At 39.1% G+C, this 18525-nt stretch overlaps 2 protein-coding genes across 10 annotated transcripts in view; one reads left to right on the top strand and one right to left on the bottom strand.

Annotated features, from left to right (window-relative positions):
• Positions 1-488: 488 nt before the first annotated feature.
• Positions 489-14848, bottom strand: FCF1 (FCF1 rRNA-processing protein). Of its 3 annotated transcripts, none has more exons than XM_011283334.3 (8): positions 14759-14848; positions 14345-14412; positions 12278-12349; positions 11532-11680; positions 7436-7508; positions 2771-2858; positions 1481-1575; positions 489-765 (listed from the first exon to the last, which is right to left on the bottom strand). In XM_011283334.3, the coding sequence occupies exons 1-8, from the start codon at positions 14759-14761 to the stop codon at positions 717-719; spliced, it is 597 nt and encodes a 198-aa protein (XP_011281636.1). In that variant the 5' UTR covers positions 14762-14848; the 3' UTR covers positions 489-716. The 3 variants fall into 3 exon arrangements, with proteins under 3 accessions (XP_011281636.1, XP_019688865.1, XP_011281637.1); XM_019833306.3 differs by lacking the exon at positions 14759-14848 and adding an exon at positions 14692-14715; XM_011283335.4 differs by lacking the exon at positions 14759-14848 and adding an exon at positions 14543-14679.
• Positions 14785-18525, top strand: part of AREL1 (apoptosis resistant E3 ubiquitin protein ligase 1) — a 49551-nt gene continuing 45810 nt past the window's right edge. For 2 of the 7 annotated variants that reach the window (XM_011283333.4, XM_006932993.5), the window contains exon 1: positions 14870-15015. The gene's annotated coding sequence lies outside the window, so the exon portion shown is untranslated. Of the gene's footprint in view, positions 15016-17656; positions 17745-18525 lie in introns of all 7 variants that reach the window. The other 5 variants (XM_045060233.1, XM_006932994.5, XM_045060232.1 and 2 more) reach the window with 5 other exon arrangements.

Genomic DNA, 18525 nt, shown 5'->3' with positions numbered 1-18525 from the left:
TTTTTAAAAATGTTTATTTATTTTTGAGAGAGAGAGAGACACAGTGCAAGCAGGAGAGGGTCAGAGAGACAGGGAAACACAGAATACAAAGCAGCCTCCAGGCTCTGAGCTGTCAGCACAGAGCCTGACGCGGGGCTTGAACTTATGGACCGCGAGATCATGACCTGAACCAAAGTCGGACGCTTAACCGACAGAGTCACCCAGGTGCCCCAAGCACCTATTCATTTTAAAAGATTAAGCCAAATATTACTCCTCTAGCCTTTTCTCCCTCTCTGTTCCAACCAAGTAGAAAGAAATCGTTCTTTTCTCATATATAGGTCTATTCCCTCTGACTCGTAACCTGGCAACACTGTATTTATTCATATACATGTTTCTCTTTTCCCCTATAATACCAGTGTCTTGCTGGCAGGACCATACCTTATTAAGCACCTAGTATAACCTTAATAAATATTTGTTGTGTAGATCAACATAAAATACCAAGCATCAAATTATGTGTGCAATCATCTGATTTATAAAAAGATGCAACAAAATTCAAAATGATACAAAATGTCAATTTCAAAACATCAAAAGTGAGTGTATTCAGCCATACTCAGCTCATAACAGAGCAAATGGGTAAGAAGGAGAATAATTCCTGTTACAGCGTATTGCTACATGAACTGGCAACAGAAAAAGTTGGTAAAGGAAGGCAGAGGAACTCTATCTTTAGAGTGTTAGAATTAGAACCGAGGGGCTCCATAATCATCTGGCATCCGCTCAATGTTGTACCTGATCAGGACAAAAAAATTAACACTGGTAAGAAAGGTGGGTCCAGAACCCACCTAAAAACCCACCCTTTACTGACTACAACACTGTCATCTTCCCACTGTGAATCCTTTTTGTCAGTGGGAACATTTCAAAGGGGTGTCATAATAAATGATTTACAGCAAAATGCTGACTTTAACATATTATCTTGATTCTTCAAAGTCAGGAAGTTAACAAGTGAGGGAACCAGGCACTGAGGCCAGGTAAGCCCAATTCCTCAGCCCATTCTTTCCACCATGTTGTACTCACTCTTCCCACGTTGAAAAGCATTGACATGGGGACCTCCAAGCAGGATAAAGACCGGTTTTTGTTTTTTCTGATAAGCTTTTAGTTTCCCAGAAAAAGCACTAATCACAACTACTAGGCTTTCCAAAAAAAAAAAAAAAAAAAAAAAAAAAGATATCTCTGGCCAAACAAATTAGCTTAATTTAAATTATTGCTTTGTATTTAAAGCACATCTATTTCTTCTACTAGTCTTATTGTAACAATGTGAATGTCTCATTCCTAAATCCTAGCTTTATCTTTTGCCCTCGTTCTCGTTACTTCATCTCGTTTCTTCAACTATAACTACGTAAGCATTTGATACGACAATCACTTTCAAATCTTCCTGCAACCTGACCTCATTTTCAACTGATATCCACTATATACTTTTAATCACTTCCCCAAGAGACAGTCTCACCTATGGTTAGAAATGTACATGATGGGAACTCCAGGGATCTTCCGGATCCTTCGTTTAAGGTCCCGGTCAACTGTGGCCACGATGTAACACTTGTGCTGTAATGAGACACCCATTGAGTATTCACACGTTGAGTGTATTACTTTGTGATACTGGATAATGGTACACTGGCTAATCTGGAGAATTACTCATATTCATAGTAAAGAGCAAAGAAAAGGTGATAACAATTTGTTGAGTAGCTACTATAATCTAGGAGCTCTTACTTACAAAACATATAATAATAAGTTACCTGGGGATAATGTAGCTCTAAGAATCTTGAGGGGAAGAAGATAGAAAAACTATTCAAAAGCTGCAAATTGGTTTTTGTCTCACAAGTGGAAGACATTTAGGGCACGTTTAAGACAGACAATTTCTTGTTTGGGAAACACCCCAAGAGACTCTATGCAAAGGCAAGTAAATGTGTTAGATTAGAGGGCATAGCTTTCGCCTTTCCTGGAATCTCTGGGATTGGGCCTACTCTGAGACCTCGTAGTGGTGGAGGTAGGCTACTTCCTAGCCATGAAGCTATAACAGGGTCTCCAGGACGAGTTTGAGCCTAGCAGCTCTGAAAGCAACAACATTGAGCTGCCAGTTGTATCATATTTTACTTCTGTCATACCCAAATCTCTCATTACGTTTTGAGAAGAGTTGTAGCCTGGTGTCAGTTGTGTTGTGGGAGATTAAGGCAAATGCTGTCTCTACCCATGGGATGGAGTCACTAAAGGGATGGAAGTGTGGTCACTAGATGAAGATGATTATCTTCAGCAAAGAGGGGCTCTAGAAAGGACAATCAATAGCAGAAGTTTTTGTGGTGCCGACAAGGAGGCCAGAACAGAAGACTCAAAAATCTAGTTATTCCAGGGTCCTTGTAAGACAGCACCCTGGCAGACTCAGATGTAACTGAAAAACATTCATGGTTAGGTACAGTGGAAAGGAATAAAATTCCTGCATGGGGAATAATGGAAATGGATTATGTTTGATTCACAGGGAGGTGAAACCTGATATCATATGTACATTCATTCCCTTACAGCATTTTATGGAGACAACTTGTGGAATAAAGAATCAGTAAGTGCCCCAAATCACGCACCCAATAAACATAGGTGCTGAGATTTGAAACCCATGTGTCTCCTCCCCAAGCCTGCGATTTCTCCATTACAGTTACAGTATACATTTCCAACTCACTTCCTTAAGTAAATGAGGACATCCATGCTTCCTATGAAGGGAAACACAACGTAAATATTTAAATGATGATACCTGAGTTACTCTCTGTACTAAGCAGTCATCTGCATAGGTTCCTTTGTGTGTGCATGGTAATCGTTCAAATCTTGGATCCTTGGCAATCCTAAAAGGTTACAAAACTGGATTAACAAAAATACTCAGGCAATGGGATAACTTTCTGAGTCTTGATCTGTGAAATAAGAGTGACTTGATCCATGTGGCGATTTTAAGGCCCCCTCTCCTCTTTCAGCTTATCTTCTAATTGGAAAGACAACAGAAAGAGAAGGGAATTAAAACTTACTGCCAGCTGGTGCACCTTAGGTCATGTAATCTTCACAAGACTCTGAATTATTATATTTCCATTTGACAAATGAGGAAGCCGATTGAGAAAGATTAATTTGTTCAAAGTATACAACTGGGAGAAGCAAGGATTCAAAATCAAACAACTTTAACCTAACCATTTCCTTTTTAGAAGCTGTCTTCCACAAATGTGCAATAATATAGGCACAAGGATGGTCACTACAGCACACTTTAAATAGTGAAAAACTGGAAATAATCTGAATATCCATCAGCGAGGGAAAAAGTTAAATACGTTGTGTTGCCCCATCCTGTCTAAAAAAAAAAAAGGAGGTAGAGCTGTCTGTACTGATATGGCAGGACTTGTTGAATTAACAATCTCAAAAAAATTCAAATTGCTGAATAAACAAAACAGGTCATGGAACAATATACCTGTATGATTCAATTAAGAAAATATAACTCGGGGCGCCTGGGTGGCTCAGTCGGTTGAGCGTCCGACTTCAGCTCAGGTCACGATCTCACGGTTCGTGAGTTCGAGCCCCGCGTTGGGTTCTGGGCTGATGGCTCAGAGCCTGGAGCCTGCTTCCGATTCTGTGTCTCCCTCTCTCTCTGCCCCTCCCCCATTCATGCTCTGTCTCTCTTTGTCTCAAAAATAAGTAAACATTAAAAAAAAATTAAAAAAAAAAAGAAAATATAACTCTCTTTCACTGTTTTTCTCTACATTTGCATTGTCTTAGAAAAAAAGTCTGGAAAAACATACACTATCTACTAACCCATCTCAGTTGTCACTCTTAGGGTAGAAAAATGGACAAAGTGTGAATATACAGGGGGACTTTTACCTTTTATTGTATGTTTATGTTTATCTCGTTTGCCATGAATAAATCAAACATGTTACTTTCCTACAAATTTGAAAAAGAAAAATCCCACGTCTGTGATTCTGAGAGCCATGTTCTTCCTATTACGTAATAATGACGTGTCACAAGCTGAATAAAAATACAAGGCAGCATATGGGTACCAAGTGCAAGAAAAATACTCCATGTTGCAGTAGGTCGGAGCTAAGTCACTGTGGATTTGGTATACTTCGAAAAAAATTACATGGAGATTAAACAAAATGAAGACAAAAGAACATTCCAAGCAAAGTGAAGGCAGGCACATTCCAAACAGGGCACCAACCATCTATAAAATGGCTCAGTGGCGTTCGGGGAAAAGTGAGCCCATGTTTCTGGTGAGAAGAGCGTTTATGCAGAGGAGAGGAAAACAGGACTGGGAAGACAGAACTTCTTGCAGTGACACTGCCAAACTGCTCTCCAAAGTGACTGTCCACTTTACATCCTTATGAGAATCCTCACCGCCCCCAGTCTTAACTATCCGTGGCATCGTTAAGCAGACTTCATTTCTTGCCAATCAGCTGGGTATGAAATGATATCGCCTTGCGAATAAGGATTTTGCCCTTGTCTTACGGATTTGTGTTTTTTTTATAAATTTTGAAAATAAGCGCTTTGTTGATTATATGCGTTACTAAGATCTTCTATCTGTGGCTTGTCGTTTCACTTTGTTTATGCTGTTTTTTGTTAACCGGTAGTATTCAATCTCAATATAGTCAGATTAATTCGTTTTCCATTATGGTTTGGACAGAAATTCCTGCCCACGCTGAAATCACTAAGATGTTCTCTAGATTCTCCATAAAAATCTAGATACTTAATCTACCTGGAATTGATTTTTGGGAAAGAGGTGAGATAAGAACCCAGTTTTCTTTCTTTCCACAGGAATAATCAATATTTTAATAGTTTATCACTTGCCCATTCATCTAAAACACTACCACTCTTATACATTAGGTTCCTGTTTTTCTTTGCCTTTAAAAAAGTTAGCTTTATTAGGTATAAGTGAAATATAATAAAATTCACTGACTATACATGTAAAATTTGATTAGTTTTGACAAATTGATATATTCACATCACAATCTCCACACCTGAGATATAGAACATTTCCATCACTACAAAAAGTTCCCTGTGTCCCTTTGCAGATGCACGTTTCTCACGCTCAGCTTCAGGTACTGGTCTGTGTTCCATTAGTATAGTTTTGCCTTTCCTGGAACTTCATTATAAATGGAATCATACTTCTGGATTGACAGGAATGTTCTATTTCATGACTATGATGGTGGTTCCATAACTGTACACATTTGCCAAGCCCATCACATTACACAATTAAACTTGGTGAATTTTATAGTATCTAATTTACACCTCTAAAAGGTCACACACACACACACACACACACACACATACACACACACACCACACTCATTCATTCATTCACTCACACATACACACACACACACACACACACACAAATTCACTGGTATATCTTGGACGCTGAATGAGTCTTTCACCCAGGCATGATTTTGCAATATTGATTTGCAATATTGATCATTTGGAAAATAGCGATTCAGTGAATCACACAAATCTTCCAAATACTGACACATATAGTTATACAATATCAAAAAAAGCACACCCAACACCTTCACTGGTCTCGACAGAAAGGTCTTGAGTATTGGGAATGTGATAAGCTCATGGTTTTCCAAAACTCTAATTTTCATTTGGAAGCCTGAACTTTCTCATTATGATACAGTAAGCTGTTTTCCTTGAAGTGACAGATTCACCGCATTAATTTTCGAGAAACTATCTGCTAAACACTAAAGTCTGAAAAACCAGTGTTTGTCAGTTATTCTTCACGTAAAAATGACACTCTATGAAAAAGCAGCTGGTCTGGCTCACAATTCCAACAAGCACACAAGAGCTGCTCATTGATTGAGACAAGCTTCAATCTTTGGTAAGCAGCCGAAGTGCTCGAGGCGTACTTGCTGCTTCATCACAAGGAATACCAACATGTATCCTAGGGGCAAGATGTAACAAAATCAACAAATTTTAATACTTCATCAAGGATATTCTTTAAAAAAAAATTTTTTTTAAATGTTTACTTATCTTTGAGAGAGACAGAGAGAGGGAGAGAGAGAGGGAGGCAGGAGGGAGAGAGACTGCACATACAAGCAGGGGAGGGGGCAGAGAGAGGGAGACACAGGATCTGATGCAGGCTCCAGGCTCTGTGCTGACAGGAGACAGCCCAATGTAGGGCTTGAACTCACGAACCGTGACATCATGACCTGAGCCAAAGCCGGATGCATAACTGACTAAGCCACCCAGGCAGCTCTCATCAAGGATATTCTTTTTTTTTTTAATTTTTTTTCAACGTTTATTTATTTTTGGGACAGAGAGAGACAGAGCTTGAACGGGGGAGGGGCAGAGAGAGAGGGAGACACAGAATCGGAAACAGGCTCCAGGCTCCGAGCCATCAGCCCAGAGCCTGACGCGGGGCTCGAACTCCCGGACCGCGAGATCGTGACCTGGCTGAAGTCGGACGCTTAACCGACTGCGCCACCCAGGCGCCCCTCATCAAGGATATTCTTAAGTGACTATGGGTTTTTGGTTTTTTTAGTAACCTCTACATCCAACTTACAACCCTGAGATCAAGAGCTGCATACTCTACCAACTGAGCCAGCCAGGTGACCCTGGGTTTTTGTTTTTAAATGTCATGAGTGACACTGAAGAATAATACAAAGACTACTAACATTATTTTGGTCCATTGCCTTGATTGGCACTAAGGCACCAGCATTTCTGCCATCAGTACAAATGTCAGCACAGTGACAAAGAAAATGTCTTCCTACTATTGTGAAAATAGTATTGTTAACTCCTTGCAAAGGTCTCTGGGACTCCTAGGGGTCCAGGGACCATACTCTGGGAACCACTACGTTTAACTCAAGTGTAGTTTCTAGAGTAAGCTCAAAACCTAGAATGTGAATACTTTATGTGTGAGATTCTTTTTTTTTTTTTTATTTTGAGAGGGAGGGAGGGGGAGAGAGAGAGAGAGAGAGAGAGAGAAAATATGAGCAAGGGAGGGGCAGAGAGAGAGGGAGGCACAGAATCTGAAGCAGTCTCCAAGCTCTGAGCTGTCAGCACAGAGCCCAACGTGGGGCTCGAACTCACGAACCATGAGATCATGACCTGAGCCGAAGTCAGACACTTAACCAATTGAGCCACCACTTTACGTATGAGATTCTAAAAGAGATATCTAGATAGCAAACTAATAAAAAAAAGACACTTTCTAATTGAAAATCTAGAGGAACTTAAAAAGAGGCCCACAAGACCACTATGACTAAATAACTTCATTCAAAAAGCTTCAGCTTAAAAATCTCTAGCTTTCACATGTTTGCTTTCTTGATCATAAATAGTTAACTAGTTTTGTATGATTTTTATTTAAACTAATTATCCAACAAATCTTTGGACAGCAAACAGATGGAGGATGGTTAAAAGAGTCTTCAGTATAACAAAATGTAGACCAGCTCCGTCCTACCTTAGAGCCACTCGATACTTTTGCCCCAACTTCTCAATTTCAGCCATTACACAGTCAGTTATACAAGGGATACCTGCCAGGGGAAAAAATATACAGATTAATAACAGAACTTGTAAAGAAACTGGTTTTACTTTCCCTGAATTACATCCCATTATAAGTCTTTAAAAGACCCATAAGGCTTCTGAAATCACAGCAGAATAAGCATACTGAAATGAACAATAAGAACCAGAGGTAAATAAAATCTCTATTGATAAAGAAACTAGAAAACTGCCCCAGCCCCACACCACTTAAAGTGTCATAAATGTATCTGGGAGAGAAATTAAGTTGAATTCCCGTCATTCTTTCTATATTCAAATAAATTCTAGATGGGAAAGAATTTAAATGTGAGCCAAAAGAAACCATGAAATTAATCACAAAATGTACATTTGATCATATCAAAATAGAAAACTTCTGTTTGACAGCTGTCAGTCCTATTAAAATAAAAACAAACTAGGAAAAATATTTCTACACATTTGTCAAAGGGCTACTTTCCTTAATATACAGAGACCTTATAATGATAGCTTAAGTTATGTGCTGATTCCCAGACACTGTGCCAAGCACTTCACAAGGCTTATCTCATTTAATGTTCAGAATAATACCTATCAGGTAGCATTATTATTATTATTACCATCCCCACTTTATAGATAAGGAACCTAAGGCACAAAGAAGTAAGCAGAAGCAAATGGTGAAGCCAAGATTTGAACGGAGACTGTCAGGCTATCAACTGGATTCTTAACTACCATGCTACATTTCAGTTTATACACTTCGGGTCATAGAGGAAGAAATACAATGATCGGTGAGCATAAAGGTGCTCAATCTCACTCCTAATTAAAGAGACATAAATTGAAACAAGATTTCACTTTCTTCCTATCAGAGTGGCAAAGACTAAACAAGGAAAATACCCAATACTGAGGAGACAGGTATTCTCACACTAAGTTCGTAGGTATAAAAATATGTATTACCCTTTTAGGGCAATTTTGCAACACCTATTAAAAAATATATACATACCCCTTGATACTGCAATACAGCTTCTAGAAATGTATCCTAGGGGGCGCATCAGTGGCTCCACAGATTAAGTGCCTGACTCTTGATATGGGCTCAGGTCATGAGTTGGAGTCCCAAGTAGGACTCAGTGCTGACGGCGTGGAGCCTGCTTGCGATTCTCTCTCTACCCCTCGCCCCTTCTCTCTCTCCTCTCAAAATAAATATTTTTCAAAAATTACTCCACCCTAACAGAGATAAATTCACACTGATATTCTCTACAGCCTTATTTATAATAATGTAAAAACTGCAAGTAATCCAAATATCTAATAGGATATTGGCTTTTGAAAATTATATAAACAATATTCTGTAAGCTTAAAAAAGAATGAGGTCCTAGTGGATACGTACCGATACAGCAAAGGGTTCAAGATATATGTGTTCAATGTAAAAAGTAAAAGGCAAAAGATTTATTCGATCTGAAGAGAAACCAGAGTATTGTTCAATGTAAAAAGTAAGAAGAAATGGATGAATAAGATGTGATCAAGGGGCTCCTGGGTAGCTCAGTTGGTTGAGCGTCTGACTTTGGCTCAGGTCATGATCTCGCAGTCTGTGAGTTTGAGCCCCGTGTCAGGCTCTGTGCTGACAGCTCACAGCCTGAAGCCTGCTTTGGATACTGTGTCTCCTTCTGTCTCTGCCCCTCCCCTGCTCATGCTCTGTCTCCCTCTCTCTCTCAAAAAATAAATAAATGTTAAAAAAATTTTTAAAAATTCTTAAAAAAATGTGATCTAGCCATACAATAGAATATTATTTGATAATGAAAAGAAAGAGGCTTTAACATGGATGAGACTTGAAAACATGCTAAATGGAAGAGGACCAAATATTGTATGATCTCATTTTAATGAAATGTCCCAAATAGGCAAATCTATAGAGACAGGGTGCAAATTAGTGGTTATCTAGGGGAGGGAGATTTGAAAAGTTGGGGATGATGGCTAAGGGGTTCAGAGTTTCTTTTTGGGTAACACAATGTTCTAAAATTGAATACGGTAAAAGCCATTGAATCATACACTTTAAGTGGTATGTGAAATATATCTCAAAACTGTTAAAAAAGGCACAAATATAAATAGTAAATCTATGATCCATTTTAAAAAACAAACAAAAATTACCTATACTTCAGAGACTATATATGAGTTTTTAAAAACTGCCCTTCTCCGCCTGGGTGGCTCAGTTGGTTGAGCGTCCGACTTTGGCTCAGGTCATGATCTCACCGTTCGTGAGTTTGAGCCCCGTGTCGGGCTCTGAGCTGACAGCTCGGAGCCTGGAGCCTGCTTCGGATTCTGTGTCTCCCTTTCTGTCTGCCCCTCCTCCGTTCACACTCTGTCTCTCAAAAAACTGAATAAAAATTTAAAAAAATTTTTTTTAAAAACTGCTCCTCTCTGAGAAAAGGCATAGAGGAAGCTTTAATTTTTTTATGCTAGGTTTTTTTTTTTATAAGTACAGAGATATTTTTGGATGTGTACACAGCTAAGAAATTTTCAAGTAAAGTACCATGTCCAGAAGAAAATCAGTAAAATGGAGATCTGAAATCAGTAAGATCAGACAGTCATGGATTCAGAGAGCAATACGCACCTTGAGAGGATCAATGTCAGAGCCATACAGCAGTGAAACAAGCAAGGGCTTGCTTCTGGAGCAGGACAGTAGGCCCAGGAAGATGACTATCAAGAAAGGGAAGGTAACAGGGAAGAGGACTCATGGACAGACAAGAAAGCTGATGGAAAGCTAACTTATCCTCTCTCATTGGAACATCAGGCAGAAAAGGGACCAGGAGCTATGGAAAGGTCAAAGGGGCATCTTCAAGGGAGGAAGAAAATAAAAGTCTTCCTTCAGGTATAAAGGCAAATGAGGAACAATTAAGTAGCCAGAGCTTTAAAAACAGTTACAGAATCTCCTAGGTAGCTGAATTTGTACTGTTCTTGAATATTTCTTCAAACTTTCTTTGGGGTATTATGTTACACAGAAGACTGGAACACAGACATCCATATGAAAAAATTGCTGTTCCCCGATGCTTTCCCACCCCACCAATTCTAATCCTCACAGACCACTATTTTACTTCATTAGCTGTTTTTCTCACTTGGTGGTTACCTTCATATCTTGATATAATAAAAATATGCAGTCACTTTTATGTTTATTAATTTTAGGGCATTTGAAGAATGCATCTTACATCACATTCCTTACCTCATCTTCCCAACTTATTATTTTTAATAAATCTATAAACAAAATTTACATTACTATAAGTCTACAACTATTATTCATTATATAGCATCTTTTAAAAATTAAAGAAGGAGGTGAAAATTTTTTCCTTTGATTTATTCTTACGGCAAAGCATAAGCCTAATATTCATTTGCACTTTTAACTAGATGACCGGAAAATATATAAACATAAACCCACCACAAAACGCAACAGATCTCACTATTAGGAAGTTATTCCCTTGTACACATGGCTTAGACTTTCTTCTTACCACTCACGGTGGTGAAGGAAGATCACTTGAAGGAGGGGACACCTAAACACAAGGGAAATCTACTAATGGTAAACTGCACACCAAGGTGTAAATAACCTATTCCAGTCCTTTGTGGTACAAATAAACCTATTCCAGTCCTTTGTGGCCAAAATGAATAAACCAGCATCACTTCTAGTTCTGTGATCATAAATGGCAAAATACCTAATTTAGCTTTTCCACACTAGAGTGGAATGGAGCATGTTTCCTCCTTAATGTAAAATAATATAATAAATTTTCATTTAGCCAAAATTTTAAAATGAACTCTAAAACAAAAAATTCCCATCCTATGTTCAAAATTGATGTCCACAACAATGGTCAAAGCAGGCTAAGTGTTTTCTGAATTGTGAAAGTTTAATTGTTCCCAGTCAAATCTGCATTGTATTTCAATTTACTGAAAATGGTCATTGCTATGGTGAGCAATGGCTAGAAATCCAATTAACTAGGACCCCATTCCCTTCATGTATTTGGGTAAATATAATTATTCTCTAAAACATCAGAGAAAGGCAAATGTATGATACTCACACTTGGCATACAGACAGTCCATCATTGATTGTACTAAGTCAAGTTTGGCTTTAATGGAAAAGTTGATAAAGTTGGTATCAACCAGGATGTGGTAAGGTGGGCCCAGCTGTGTGTTATATTGGAAGAATAAGCAGGAAGGATGTTGGGGGCTGAGGGAAGAACATACAAAACACAAAATAATGTCTACATTGATATTTTGATATTAACAATGCAAATGAAGTCTCTGCTTCAAACAGTTTGCTATAGATTAAGCTCCTTTTTCCTTATTCATTGGAAATAAATCCTAATAAATCCTGTGATGATATATCCATTGCCAATCTAAGGCAAAATGAGAAAATAAGGAAAATATGATGAAGTTTCATCAAGTGTATTTATTTAAAAGGAATGACTTTATTCTGAAATTCTGTCCTTACTATTTTTGGTGATACATTCTTTCATCAAAATGCTGGTGTGTTAGACAACAACAATTGTTTCTTTTCAAAGATCTTGGGGAAGAAAAAATTAATAATTTTAGATCTAATCCCCGAGATTTACAGGAAATTTATTGCTCCACGAAATTGGAATTGATACATGTTCACCTACCACTGGAATTGATACATGTTCAGCAACATGACTTTCATTTGCACAGTTGTGCCAGATTTACAAATGACTGAGCAAATCAGCTCAGGGAAAGCCTGGATTTCTAACAGTTCTATGGTTCTAAAATGTCTCTTCTAAAGGAAAACTTGAAAGTTTTGATTACTTACACTTCTCTTTCCTTGAGTGCACTGGGATCTTTCTTTTCTTTCTTTTTAGGTTTCAATCTATCCTTCTCTTTACTGGAAGAAAGAGAGCAAATTAAGTGCAAGAGAGAAGAAAAAAATCATAGCAGTTATAACCTCATGCAAAATTTAAAGTTTCTGAGGTGTTGTTTTTGTTTTGTTTTGTTTTGGTCTACAGAGGAAATTCTGCTTTGTAACTTAAAAAAATTTTTTTTAACATTTATTCATTTTTGAGAGAGACAGAGCATAAACGGGGGAGGGGCAGAGAGAGAGAGAGAGAGAGAGAGAGAGAGAGACAGAATCTGATGCAGGCTCCAGGCTCTGAGTTGTCAGCACAGAGCCCAAGGCGGGGCTTAAATCCACGAACCATGAAATCATGACCTGAGCCAAAGTTGGATGCTTAACTGACTGAGCCACTGAGGTGCCCCTGCGACGTCTTTATGTTTATATCAACATAAACTTTCTAAGCACAAATAACTGTGTGGAAAATAGGCTGGAAGTAACATAATCAGTTAAACACTATGAAATTTAAAAATCTCTAGCCAATAATCTATAAAAATTCTCAATGAGTAAACAGACATTATACTATTATCTATTATTTCTTTGTCAGAAGCTCTTCATATCAAGGATCAAAACCCACTTTAGGGGCGCCTGGGTGGCGCAGTCGGTTAAGCGTCCGACTTCAGCCAGGTCACGATCTCGCGGTCCGTGAGTTCGAGCCCCGCATCGGGCTCTGGGCTGATGGCTCAGAGCCTGGAGCCTGTTTCCAATTCTGTGTCTCCCTCTCTCTCTGCCCCTCCCCCGTTCATGCTCTGTCTCTCTCTGTCCCAAAAAAAAAAAAAAAAAATGTTTAAAAAAAAAAACCCACTTCAGTGCAGTGGAGAAACAGGCTGACATTTACCTTCTGAAGACTCAAATGCTCCAAAAGTAGGAGGAAAAAGTTTCCTCCATATGCCTCTTATAAAAGGCTAAAATGTAAAAAAATACATACATAAAATTTACCCCTTAACCGCAAATAAAATATTATCAATGAGGCAAATTCCCTAAAAATTACATAATAAATACAAACCAAAGGCTGAGAATACAATTTTTTTAAATGTTTATTTTGAAAGAGAGAGAGTGCGAGCAGGGAAGGAGCAGAGAGAGGGAGAGAGAGAATCCCAAGCAGTTTCTGCAATGTCAGCACAGAGCTCGACATGGGACTTGATCCCACAGACTGTGAGATCATGACCTGAACCCAAATCCAGAGTCTGACCCTTAACCAACCAAGCCACCCAGGCACCCCAGAGAATACAGTTTAATAACTCTAAAAACCATTCCTTTGTTCAAATGCTATTAAACACGATGAAGACCAGTCTTTCTTTTCTTTCCCTTCCTTCCTTTCTTTCTCGTAAGCTCTAGGCCCAATGTGGGAGTGGAACTCATGACCCCGAGATCAAGAGTCTCATGCTCTACTGCTTACTGAGCCAGACAGGCACCCCAAGACCAGTCTTTATTGAATAACTTTGTCTATTCTTCACTGAAGCAGGGAAGCTTACAATAGGGAACATGATTCCATTCTCCCTCAGGGGTGTGGATTCTGCTATGATTTATAAAACGGAGAAGTCTAGGTGTTTTCCTACTCTTTCTTTCAGAACTATTTAAGTGGCAGGCGCTGGGGACACAAGATAAACATGGTCTCTGACCTCACCATCTTTCAACCATTTCAACAAACATTCCCCCCACCCCTGGGAGGAATGTAGTAGTGTAATGGCAAGAACATAAAAAGATAATCCTACCAAGCTTTCAGAAGGCTTAAATGTGATATGGCAGATGAAGTATACAAAAACAGTGGAACAGCGAACACTTCAGAAATGTTTAGTTCCCATCCCCTTCCCCAGTGTAATCGCTCAGGATCTAAATGGCTGTTACACACTTTCCTAGTATCCTATGCTATATACATCCAAGACACAATACTTTGAAACGTAAGCACAAAATAACAACAAAAACTTTTACTACTTATCCCCTCCTAACTCTGCTATCTTTGGATATAGATTGATTCCAGATACTCACAGCCTCTGATCTCGGAGACTAAGCATTCGCTTCATGGTCGCATACTTTCTTGCTTTCTTTTGCTTCCCCTTGAAATAGAAATTTTACAGTTAAAAGAGCTGGAAATACATTGTATCTTCTTGAGTTTTTGCTCGTCTTTTTCCATCCCTTTCCCTTCTTCCCTCAAACACCCAGCACCTCTTATCCTCTGTGCCCCACCTGGCCCTCTCCCCACTCGCTAGAGCACAACAGGCACCGCTCAGAGCAGTTTAAGAACTACAGTCAGAACGAAAATAATTAAGGGATAAATAAATAAATAAACAATAATAAATAAAATAAATAATTAATGAGGAGGAAATCTAGCTAACTGCTGACTGGCTCTATCTCCACCCAAGATGTGGTCTGACAAAGTCTCTTCCCGGACCCTCCTCGCACCATGTTCACGCCGCACTCTTGTTTCTTCCGGAATCACCAACGGCGCGACATTTTTGCGTCATCCAAATACTGCTTCCGGCAAAGGCTAGCCCGGAAGCGGAAGTCGCTTTGGGAAACGGAAAAGCCTGGAGCCGGTTCCCAGCCTGAGCGGTGACTGTACTGGGGGTCTCTCGGGGGAGGATCTTGGGCCGGTTTTGCGCCGGGTGCTGCCGTCGCCTCCCGGAGCAGCCGAGCTGGGATTCCGCCGCGCTGCTGGGGTAACGTTTTCTCCTCCACCACTCTAGCCCGGCGCAGTGCCCGAGGACCTGCCGGCACTAGAGTTCCAGAGAGGCAGGACTGGGGTAGGGGGGACGGAATTCTGGGTTTCCCAATAGTTTGGAATACATTCTCCTCATCCCTCAGTGTCAGGTCTCTACGTTGCAACTGAGAGGCTGTCGTACCTACCTGGTTCTCCTAGCTGACATGGTGCTTCGTGCAGTTAGGTGGACGATTCTCCAGATTCTCTCGAGTAAATACCGTGTATTCGTTTCGGTGCAGAGGGGGATGAATCATCGTTTGAGGGCCTTTTTTAGACTCTCTCCAGAAAATTGGAGCATAAGCTTGCATATGTTACTAGTTACCAAGCAAGGAAAATGGTGGGAGAATAATTGCCATTTATTGGGAGGATTTGGTGCGTCACCCTTAGTGGAAAAGGGAGAGGTTTTGAGAATAAGAAGGTAAAGAGAACTTCGATTTTTTTGAGTAGCTGCTGTGCACTTTGGTGATTTTTAACCTTTTGGAGATCACGTACCCCCTTGAAGCTTTGTGGAAGGCCAGGGACAATTCTTTTAAAACAATGGGTACACATACATTTGTCACACAATCGGTGAGACTCAGAGATTCCGAAGCCCATCTGTGGACATTCTAGGGTCTGTGAACTTAAGGTTAAGAACCCCTATCTTGTATACCGTACGTGGCACTTTAATTATGTTACCTTCTTTGACCTTCACGGTAACTTGAGTACCCTCCTTTTACATGTGGGGAAGCCGAGGCTCAAACTGTATTCAGAGGTTTGTTCGAGTTTGATTTAATTCCAAACCCTGTGCTTTTCTTATTGCACAAAGCTGTCCTTGCATTTGAAATCCAAAAAGGTTATTAGGTTAAAAAAAAAAAAAAAAGCTGGCCTTCGCATAGCTCTTAGTATGAAACATAGTATATTGGTTAACATGAACTTTGGAGTCTGACTAATGGAGCTGGCTCTAAATCCTCGCTCTGCTTCTCACTAGCTGTATGACATTATCTGTACCTCAGTTTCTTCACCTATAAAGTGGAGATAATCTCAGTCGAACCTGTCTTATAGGGATGTTATCAGAGCTAAATGAATAAAAATGTGAAGTCCCTAGAACAATACCCACCACAAATAAACCCTGTTATTTTCATTGTGCGTCTTCCAACATGTGGTGGTATTTGAATTTTATGCCAATTGTATTTTAATACAATTTGGATAACAATGGGTACACATACCCATTGTTTTCGACCTGAAATGTGTTGATATCCACAAGAACCTTATAAAGTTTTCAGTTCTTGGAAAGTTCAACCGCAGGGTGATTTCTCGTGTTGATTTGTGTATAGGCACAGTTTTCTTCCTTCTCCTTTTTCTTTTGGGCTTGCAGGCATTTAATAGCTTTGTAGTTCACATACCTGACTTTGTAGGCTCCAAATTTTTTATGTTGAAACAGTTTTATCATTGAACCATCTACAGATACTGTATGTGCCTCCTGCTTTACCCCATTTGCGATCACTAAAAGTCCCTAATCTCTTTGAGACAGCTTGTCTGCAAGCTGTCATTCGTGGGTAGAACTGAGAGCTACCACTTTTTCAATGCATTAGAACCTCTTGGTGCTTAGGCAATAACCTTTTTAAGCAAACACGATCAGTTTATTTTAAACATTTGGATACTGATCAGTATTATAGATAGGTTCAGAGGGGAAATTGCAAATAATTAAATAGTAATTTGCAGAAGAACTGACAGAACACTGTCCTGGTAATGTGTACGATGAATATTGGAATCCATGAACAATAACAATTTTTTTAAAAAGCAGTTTGTAATATCTGTTCTGAGAATTTTCTGGTTTCCTTGTTTGTTAATACTTGAGAGGGAGCTATGTTAGTGAAGGAACACCACAGGGAATGAGAGCATACTTAGAAAAATGTTTTTGTTGAATTGTAATTTTATCGCATTCTGGGATTCTTATAGCCTAAGGTTAAAGTACTGAGATGCTCTATAGCATGTTTTGATGGTGATGGGAGTGGGGAAATGGTGTTGCTTTGTGTTGGGTGGGAGCAGAAAGTAATTGCTTTTGATTACATACTTGTGAGAAAAAGAAATGGTTTTAGTCCTTCTCAGCAGTCAAGAGGGTTGTTTTGTACTTTTCTGCAATCTTGAAAGAATTTTTTAAGGCATTCAACCCACAGTTTTGAACACATAATTGGGCTTGGAATTCATTCCATTCACTAATTGGTCTAACTTACTAATTTAATAACAAATTTCTTTATAAAATTATGGATAATGAAAGATTCCTTTAAAACGCTTGTATTTCAATGTTAGAAAGTTAAAGGTAGATTCACTTTTGTGGCCATCAAGGGAAAAAAATAACACACAGATATTTTCTTCATTTTCAAGTTACAGTTTTTACACTTATTTTTATGTCTCATGTGATACTGAGTTCTTTCCCCCAACATTACTTATTATTAGTTATTTTTCTGTTTACTTGGCCGCCTCCTAAAAATATCGCATGTTGTACAGCATCTTCTGCCCCTAAGATACCGATACTGATTTGGGATAGCAAAGATACCTCAGAGGTCCGCTGTATGTTCATTCATTCAGAAGGCACTTAACAAGGGCCTGTTCTGCCCTAGGCAGTGTGCTGGGTACTCTTCAAGAGCTCAGGCCTGTGTTGAAGACAGACTTGTGAACAGATCAATTATGGTAGGTGGTTCAACAGAGGTATGTAAATTGAACTATTTTATAAGAGTTATTCTGCCTGTTCATTTTTATGAAAGTGGTCCAGGTTGGAGTGCCATTGTGTAATATATATTACACATACCGTTTTAATATTACAACGTACCCTATAACAAATCAGACTTTATGAACTGAATGGGTTCTAGTGTATCATTTTACTTTTTAAATGACTTTAGTCATTAAATAGCTTAGGTTTGAATTTCAGTTCTCTTTCTTTGGTTTCTTTTTTGAAGCGTTCATGAATGTTTACCCTTTACTAATTTTCTTTTATACAGTAGTTTTCAAACTTGTGAGGTTGTTAAGCCTGATTGTAGGTCGCGTGTATGTAAATGTGCGCATGCGTCAGTGTGTGCGCGCCTGCGCATGCCTGAAGCCTTGATACGGTGTTGAATCACCATGATGTTTTCCTGGTGGAACTCTTGAAGCCTGTTCTACAAATGTGGTTTAATAGAGTGTTCATTTAGTTGTAAGAAACCAAACAGTCACGGTAAACACTAGCCTGAATTGAACAATGCCATACGATTTTAATATGAATTTTTGCCTTGAATAGTTGAATAATTTGCACCATGTTTTTTTTGGAACTTCTAGATGCAGCATCATTTCAGTGCAGTTTGCCTGTTGGTGTTGAGATGCTGGTAGTCAGTATCTGTTCATTGTATTTTCTGTTCGTTATTTTTGGCCAGAGTTCAGGTAAAGGTAATCTAATAATAACACAACATACATTTTCTGCAGGTTCCCCTTGCTCTTATCCAGAGATCTAGCCCAG

The sequence above is a fragment of the Felis catus genome, chromosome B3 (genome assembly GCF_018350175.1).
Source record: "Felis catus isolate Fca126 chromosome B3, F.catus_Fca126_mat1.0, whole genome shotgun sequence".
NCBI classification, from domain to species: Eukaryota; Metazoa; Chordata; class Mammalia; order Carnivora; family Felidae; genus Felis; species Felis catus.
The sequence above is the reverse complement of the archived record's forward strand: the minus strand, read 5'-3'. Positions and strand labels throughout refer to the sequence as shown.

What these genes read in the sequence shown, in the direction of transcription:
- FCF1 (XM_011283334.3), bottom strand. An exon ending in AGTCTCCGAGATCAGAGGCT is followed by an intron (nt 12,350 to 14,344) that starts GTGAGTATCTGG and finishes TCTTTCTTCCAG; the next exon opens with TAAAGAGAAGGATAGATTGA. An exon ending in ATGTACATTTCTAACCATAG is followed by an intron (nt 766 to 1,480) that starts GTGAGACTGTCT and finishes TGTCCTGATCAG; the next exon opens with GTACAACATTGAGCGGATGC.